Here is an 8,793-nt window from a genome sequence, read left to right as displayed (position 1 = left end):
GAGGCGTCAACTGAGCTGAGTCTTAGGCCAAGCAGGGGGTTCTCAGGGGAAGAAAAGGCATCCCAGGAGCAGGGAAAACCATGCCTCGCAGCATAAAGGGCACAGGAATTACAGAGCAAAGTGAGAGGGGCAGGGTCTCAGGCTAGAAAGATGGATATGCTAGGGCGGTAGGCAAGATGGGTCAGGGAAAGCTGGTGGCTCCATCAGATGCACCGAAGGCAAGTTCAAGACAGAAGGAGCCATGTATGAGATTGGGAAGAGCCTGGGAGATGGCCCAGAGGATTCCATGCTCCTTCAAGAAGAGGATGAAGATGACCCAAGGAAAGGACTAGTGGAGCCGAGGTAGGAGCTGTTGAGGACCTCCAACTAGAAGACAGAAGAGAGGAGGTGCGCATGAATGTGAAGCCACTGGGCCGCCATTAATTCTGTACAGGTGCAGGTTTAGGGGAGAACATATTACCATAGGCAAAGAGAACAAAACCACTCGGCTTGGCTCCTTTGAGGTGTTACTATACTCATCGCATTAAAATTTCATAAGCTTTGTGTACTGACACATGAAGCCACCTAGGCAAAAACAACAAAAACTGCAAAAAACAACAAATTGAACTGATTTACCTATGCCATCATATGAAAACCCAAAGTAAAATAAATGCCTGTGATGCTGTTACAGTTATTCAAAAGCCAACCCATCAGTCTAGATCCAAAAACTTTAGGAGAATCAATAAGTCGACATGAGATAGCCTCAAGGAAAACTTTCTGATCTAAAAACTGAGGAAAACTTGGTATCTATTTATTTAAAAAAAAAAAAACAACAACAAAAAACATTATAATAGTGATACTTTCCTAAAATGGGAGAGAGTAAGAAAACGTATGTTTTTCTTGGATAGGAAGGTTATATTCACTATGGAGTTGGTGGGAGGGTGTGTTGTAGCTGTCTACCCGGCAACTTTTGGGTTTGAAGACATCCTAGCTGCCTGGCTCATACTTGGTTTTCCATACTGTCTCAGAATATGACAAAAGTGAGCTGGAGGCACCAGCCTGTGCCCCTAAAGGGGTGTCAGGCTTTGACTGTGCTGAGGACGCTGGGAGCACCCCAGAAGAGGTGGGTCAACATTACTCTAAGCAAATTGTCCCATATCCCATCCCTCAGGGCAACAGTGCTGGGAAAAGTATGTAATCCCCATTTACTCCCATTTTTCAGGTGAAGAAACTGAGGCTCACAGCTGCCCAGGAGCAGAGCCAATCTCATGTCCGTGGCTGCCTGAAAGCAAAGCCCATGACCTCTACACGTGAGTGTCCTGACGCCAGCTGGCCCCTCGGCTTCTGTGGGAGGTAGGGGCCAGAGAGATGCAGTCTCCAGGTCCTGGGGTCGCCCAAGGCCAGAATCCCTGGTAAGGACCCGGGACGGCAGTGTTCTGACGCACTCAACCCCTCACCCCATGCCCCACCGTCTGGACAGCATCAAAGGAGCGCTCCGTTACGGGGAGAGGACTCCAAGCACACGGCGGAAGTCTGTGCACTTCGCAGAGACCAGTGTGGTCTCCGGCACCTGACCGAGGTGATAAATTCTTGCCTTCCTTTGGCCGTGAAAAATATCCTCAATTCAAGTTGGGGCAGAGGGCGGGAGATCATTCGTGAGACCATCTGGAGATGAAGGGGTGAACGGGGTACAAAATTTCCCAGCAAGTCAGGAGTCCGGGGTCGAGTGAAAGTGGGGGTAAGATGGCCCGGCCTAGAAGGAACAAAGCGGCCCCGAGATGGGGGATGCATCCCTCCCCTGCGCTCCGGGTTACCCCCTGGTAGCCCTGAGATTCTGCAGAGCTCTGGGGGAAGACTCCCACTCCCGCTCCAAAGCGCCCCGGATCCGAACAACTTGGAGGATCCCAGAAACGGGGCGCGCAGCCCTGAGGCAGAGGAGGTCCTGGGCGGGGAACAAAAGGTGGGGCGTCCTCTTTCCACTCGCCGCCGGACGCCCCTCTCGCCCGTCCTCTGGGAGCCGGACCCCGGCTTGTGGCCGCGCCTCATTAACAACACAAAGCCGGGGGTCCGGCGGCCCCTTTTATCCCCCCGGGGGCTGGCAGACGCGCGCCCGGGGAAGGAGGGAGGAAGGTCCGGAGCCGCGGAGATCCCAGCCGGACCCGAGACTCCGCAAAGCAATCAAGTTGGCGCGAGCTCGGACGCCCACGAGCACCTGTGCGCGCCGCGTCTGCCGCGCCTTTGGGGACGGCGAGAAGCTGGCCGTCCTCTCCTTACCCTCCAGCCACAGGTGTCGGCGCCCCCCCGCGCTCTGCTGGAGCCACCCGCGGCCACGGCCAGCTGCGAGCCGTTGAGACAGGCGTTGACCGTGAAGAAGACGGAGCAGAGCTGCAGCCACGGGGCCATGTCCGTGCGCTCGCCTAGCCCGGCCCTGCTCTGCACCCCGGCAGCCAGCCGCGAGCCAACCCCGAGTGGGCGGTGGCGCCGGCGGCCGCGGAGCGGGCCGCACCACCGAGCATGCGCCTCAGGCCCGCGCCCCGCCTCTTCTCTTCGGGCCCCGCCCCCAGACGCGACGCCCTGGCTCTGGCCCCGCCCCTCTAGCCTGGTCCTATTTCTTGGCCCCGCCCGCCTTCTAGGCCACCTCCCCGTGGCCACGCCCTCGTAACCGCTGAGAAGTCGGCAGCAGCAGTTTTTTTCCCCTTACCTGAGAGGTCGTTTTTTAATCCAAAGGTTTCGTGCAAGTGATGCCTGCTCCCTCAAAAGCTCAGGAAAACACGAAAAACATAATAATAGTAGCTTTAATAATAATTTAATAAGCACAAACTGTTTTCCAGGCCTCCTCTCGAATCCCCCCAACCACACAGGAAGTGTCAGTATTATTGTTATCCCAGTTTTCGGCGCAGAAAAGTTAGGGTAATGCGGTGGGTAGAGAAATCCTGGCTGGGACCCCGGACAAATGACTTACTCTCTCCACGTTACTGTTTCCTCCTCCTGTTAACTGGAATAAAAATAAAGAGTATCCTCGTCTGGGAAGAATGCTAATGGTTGATACGGTACGCGCTCAATAAATGCTACAATCTATTATTAACTGACTTGCATAAGGTCACACAGCTGGTACGTGCCAGACCGAAGATTCAAAACCAATACAAAACTTAGCCACTACACTTGTCAAACTTACTCTTGTGAAGTGGTTCGTATTTCTGTTTGGAAGAGGAAGCTGAGGCTCAGAGAAGTGGAGAAGCCAAGAAGCCAAGGTTACAGCGACTTTCACCACAATCCTCCTCCCTGCTTTGTCTTATATCTATGCACCTGATACAGGAATATACCTACCACTTCACACTTCTCGATTGCCCCTTCCCTCAACTATGCCACCACCTCCTCCTCCACAACGGCGTCACTGTGGGGAGCTGTTGTTTCAATGCTCTGCTTCCTTCTAGGTCTCCCCTAACCCTCCCTGACACTCTTGGTACTTCTCATTGGGTCATTCCCAGCCCATACGGCAGGGGAAGTCAGGGGGTTGGCCATGAATGTCAGGGGATGAGATGAAGTCAGAACCACATTGGTGTTGGTGAAACACCACAGAAGCCATGAGGCTGCCTTCTCCTTAGGGTCCTTAATCTATATGACATTCCAGCCTAGATATGCTCCATAATTTAACCAATCCTCTGCTGAGGAGCATGTATTATAATCAGTGATTCAAAAATATCCTCACACATATATCTTGATACATTTATTCAATTATTTTCTTAGTGTACATTCTTAGAATCAGAACTACTAGATTATGCACATTTAAAATTGCCAAACTGCTCAATATCTCATTGTCATCTTAACTGGCTTTTCTGGTTGCTAATGAGGTAAAGGCCATGTATTTAGTAGCCATTTGCATTTCTTCTCTTGTTTTAGAGTTGGACTCCAGGAAAAGGATCAGTACTTGGAGCTTATGATAGAGGGAGAGCATTAAGGAGAGTGTTGGGGAGAGGAAAGTGTTTCTTCCTGGATTTTTCTTACATCGCCATGTGAGAGAGTGCTCCAATTTTTCTGAAGGTGTGCAGAGGACACAGAAAGAAAAAGCCTAAGTGTCCACTCTAAAACATAATTAGAATGACATAACCTCAGGGCCAGGGACTGAGAGTTCCTCCTACTTACCTTCCAGGGAGGCCATAAACATTCGTGTGCAGTGGAGAAAGGGTGGGTGTGGGAGAACCACATATATCAAAGAGTCAGATTTGGCAGGAAATAAAGATAATAAATTGGCATTTGGCAACATTCTCCCCACCCTGGTCTTCTCCATTGATTCTTTTATCCCTTCTATTTATCCTGACCCATCAGAATATTTGTGAGGCTGCAGGAAGTAAACCTCTGTACTGAGAGCTGAGATAAAATTAGGGAGCCAGGTCCCCACAACGCCTCCATGGACAATGCCTTTCTCCCAGGTCACAGGCAAGACCGGTTGTATAAGTGACCAAAGGATGAAGCACTTCCCAAATACAACACATGGTCTCATCCACCAAGGCCAGGATTGCCTATGGTCCAGTTACAATTTCAGCTACCCCTCACCATCCCCGTCTGATTCACCTTTCTGCATCCAGAACTGGGCGTTCTGCCTGGCATTCACTAGTGATAAAGAAACTGCTGTCCTCTCCATCCCTGTTTGGAATGAAGCTGAGGATTAAACAGATTAAGTCACCAAAATAAGCTGTTGACAAATGCAAATATATTTCTCCAATTTACCTAGAACCTAACCAGATTAAAAAAAAAAAAATCCTTAACAAAGTATTGGATATCGTTAAGAGTCCAATTATCCCGAAATACCAGAAAAGATAGCGATCATGGAAACAATTTGTATCCTGAGTCATTTGTAGCTGAGAATAACTAAAGACCATTTTAATAAAAATAGTGGTTAGAAGCAGTGGGCTGAAATTCGAATTTATTTTTGGTGTTGTGATCAAGTAGTATGTTTTATGTACCAATCAACATATTAAAGGTAATGGATGCCCCCCTCCCCAGTCTCCCAGCAAGCTGAGCGTCTAAGCCCCCACAAAGCCTCCTGGATGCCAGTCCAGCCCCCTGGCAGTCTTGGCTCCAACCAGGTAACTGTCATCATCTCCGCTTCACAGGTGTGGAAGCCAGAGGTCCGAGACTCACCTGCCCACCACGCCCCAACCAGCGCTGCAGCCTTCCCAAACTGGCCTTGGAGCCACCCAGGCTGCCCAGAGGCCCCAGCGGGCGGAAGATCTGGGGCCGATGACCCAACCCCGCAGCTCGAAATCCCGGGACACTTATCCCAAAGTGCCAGAGCGGTGCTCGTCGCCGCCACTACAACGAATTACGTGTCCACCACTACTTTCCATTTCTTTTCCCAGAAGGTAATGAAGCTTGGGGCGCTCAGTCTCCAGGGTAACCGCGAGGGGGCGCGCGCGGTCCAGATCGGAGACTCTCAGGCAATTCGGGACTGTGCCGCCGAGAGTGCACGGTCTCCATTCAGCTCTCTTTAATTTCCGAGCTACTCCCTCCTTGCCTCCTCCGGTCTGGCTGCGGGGGCGGGTAATGGCCCCCCCATATTGGTACTGCTCTTTCCTTTGTAGTTCTTTTCACCCCGCTACGAAGTCTCTTTTATGAAACTCTCCTCAAGACACCCCATTTAAAAGCCGTTTCTTGTTGGGATTCTGACTAATATATTACAATTTTAGTTAAATCAATATTCTATGTTTATATTACTATGATCATGTAAAACATTATTCACCTTTAAGGCAAGTAGTGTTTGATGATAGTATTTCCTTTCTTATTACAACTCTTGTGTATGTGTGTGTGTGTGTATAGTTAATATTTACCTTTTTAAAAGCACTTGCTTTATTTTATGGAACCCCCTTGTTAACTCTTCCCATACAACTTTCCACATGGAGAGGCATTAGCTTTTCTCAGTTCCATTTATTCCCCATGGGACATCCTCATGCTCCTGTCCCAGTCAGGCTTGGATGTTCTCCAGATCTGCCCAGCTGTCATTCACTTTTCGTCTCTCATGTGATAGAACCCTATTTTCTGGATCCTACATATTTTTCTGGGTTTTCTCACTCATTGTGGTGGGCCATATCCTTTATCTACTTCTTGAGAAAAGCTATGGGAGGTAAATTTTGTGAGACCGTTCATGTCTAAAAAGTATCTTTATTAAACATCACAGTTAATTAATAATTTGACTGGGTATTGAATTTTATGTTGAAAGTAATTTTCCACTGGAATATTGAAGGCATTGTGCTTGTGTCTTTCAGTTCCAGAAGCTGTGGTTTAGAAGTCTGATGTCATTTTTATTCTTGGTCCTTCGAACATATCTCTCTCTCTCTCTCTCTCTCTCTCTCTCTCTCTCTCGCTGCCCTCTTTAACCCTATTGTCCTGAAGTTTCGCATGAATGAGTTTTTTGATTTGTTATGGTCTCCCACTTTGGAGACACTTGTCCTGAGTTCTGGGAATTTCTTTTGAGTATTTCTTTGATATCTTCCTCCCCTCCTTTTCTTCTCTTTACTTTCTTTTTTTGGAAATCTTGAGTTGATGATAGGTATCCTAAGTTTATCTTCCAATTTTCTTATAATTATCAACTATTTTCCATCACCTCTTCCATTCTTTAGAACATATCTTCAACTAGATGGTCAAAATCTAATGAATTTTTACTACAATGATCATATTAATATCCCAAAGCAGCTCATTCCTTTCACAGAACATCTTGTTCTTACTTAAAGGAAGTAATTCCTTCTCTCTAAGGAATAGTTTTCTTTTGTTTCCTCCGTGTGTGTGTGTGTGTGTGTGTGTGTGTGTGTGTGTGTGTGTGTGTGTGTGTGTGTGTGTGTGTGTTTAGCTTGTTTGAACTTTTAAAGTGCAATCAGCTTTTCCTGGCTCCTCTAATATTATTCTTAAGGAAATGGACATGCTATGTCAGCAGGTTAGGATTAAAACTAGGTAATCGATATCTGGAAACAAAGATCCCAGACAGATCACATATGTTAAGAGGAAAGAGGCCCTAGTGAGCCACTCAAACAAGACATGGTCAATAAACAACTTGGAGCAACCATGCCAAATCTTAGCCATTTTATTTATCAAATTATTGCACATATAGTTTTTAGCTCTCCACTCACCTTCTACCACCAGATTTATTTTTGTTTGTTTTCTCCAGTACCATCTTGAACCTAAATGATATGGATTGTGACATATATGAATGCATAATCATAATGACTACCATTTTTATATTCGACTGTTTATTTAGCAAGCATTTATTCAGTGCCTACTATTTGCTGGGCATTGTGCAAGGCAATAGAAAAGAATATGCTCAAGGTCATGAGGTCCCTCCAGGGAAGTACTCCACACTTAGCAGAGCCTACTGAATCTGGGAGGCAACTCCTGAGAGCTACATTTAACAGATGAAGGATCTGAGACTCAAGGAGGTGCCCTAGTTTGCCCAAATGGCACAGAGCTATTTGGAGACAATGCTGCATCATGAACCCAAATTTTCTTCTCCCACACTCTATGTTTCGAAGGCTGGGATATAAAGAGAAGCTGAAATAAATGAACCATGAAAAGAGAGTTCACAGAGACAGGAAGAGAACCAAGAGGAAGTTGTATTAGAGTTCTCTAGAGAAACAGAACCAATAACACACACACACACACACACACACACACACACACACACACACACACACACACACATGAGGAGATTGATTATAGGAATTGGCTCATGCAGTTGTGGAGGCCAAGAAGTTCCACAATCTGCCTCTGCAAGTTGAAGAACCAGGCAAGCCAGTGGTGTCATTCATTCCAAGTCAGAAGGCCCAAGAATTGGGGGCTGACAGAGTTAGTCCCAATCGGAATCTGAAAGTCTGAGACCAGAAGCCATGATGTCTGAGGGAAGAAGACGACAGATATCTTAGCTCAAGCAAAGAGAGAGAGTTTGCCCTTCCTCTGCCCTTTCACTCTGTTTGGGGCCTTGACCCACTAGATGATGCATCGGGGAGGGCCAGCAGCTTTACCCAGTTCACCAATTCAAACACTAATTTTTTAAAAAAACACCTTCACACCCTGAAATAATGTTTTACTAGCTTTCTGGGCATCCCTTAACCCAGTTAAATTGACACATAAAATTAACCATCACAGAAGCCAAGGAGAAAGTTTCAAAGTATTTGGTCAGGCTCTACCCCGCTTCCCCTGGCTTCATTTACATTTTTGAAGGGACCAACTCAGGGCAAGTAGGGGAGAACAGGGGCTGCCATCGCACTTGGGGGAAATAGGACAGAAGAGGAGGAAGACACATACTATGCTCATTTTACAGTTGCAGGAAGCATCTCTATTCTCTGGAGTTAATGCCAGCGGGGGGAAATCCTCACATTTCAATAACGTGAACACCTTATTCAGGGCAGGGCAGCAGCCCCAAAAGTAGGAGCTTTCTAGGGCGTACCTCCCACTGCCAGGGGAGAGCCAAACGGCACCTCTCAGTTGTGAAAAAACGCAATTAAGGTCTCCCCAACCTAAGCCCCTTGAGTAGGAAATTCTAGCGCTAAATTTTCTAGAGATGGAGTGAGGGAATGACAGATTGCAAAAACAGACAAAGCAAGGCGTTAAGCCAAGTTCAAGAGCAAGAGAAGTCAGCCTCACACCAGCATCAAAAAACACACAGAAAACTCTGAGAGGCCCGAAAGTGCCCCAGGGGCTTCCTCCTCCCGAGGGAGCAGTGGCTCTGAAGATTTAGGTGAGACAGCTGCTCTGCATCCCTGCCCCTGACAGGTGGAATTCCCTGCAGGTGAGCACAGGCTGGGATGGGGTGGGGCGGGGCAGGGT

General features: G+C 47.7%; 1 protein-coding gene across 1 annotated transcript in view; it reads right to left on the bottom strand.

The window, feature by feature from the left end:
* Nucleotides 1-2,476, bottom strand: part of IL17RD (interleukin 17 receptor D) — a 63,070-nt gene extending 60,594 nt beyond the window's left edge. Inside the window, exon 1 of the mRNA XM_006917519.3 lies at nucleotides 2,254-2,476. Coding sequence (XP_006917581.1) covers nucleotides 2,254-2,382 — 129 coding nt within the window. The 5' untranslated portion in view covers nucleotides 2,383-2,476. The remainder of the gene's footprint in view (nucleotides 1-2,253) is intronic.
* Nucleotides 2,477-8,793: the final 6,317 nt, after the last annotated feature.

Source organism: Pteropus alecto, unplaced genomic scaffold (genome assembly GCF_000325575.1).
Source record: "Pteropus alecto unplaced genomic scaffold, ASM32557v1 scaffold75, whole genome shotgun sequence".
Lineage (NCBI taxonomy): Eukaryota > Metazoa > Chordata > Mammalia > Chiroptera > Pteropodidae > Pteropus > Pteropus alecto.
The sequence above is the reverse complement of the archived record's forward strand: the minus strand, read 5'-3'. Positions and strand labels throughout refer to the sequence as shown.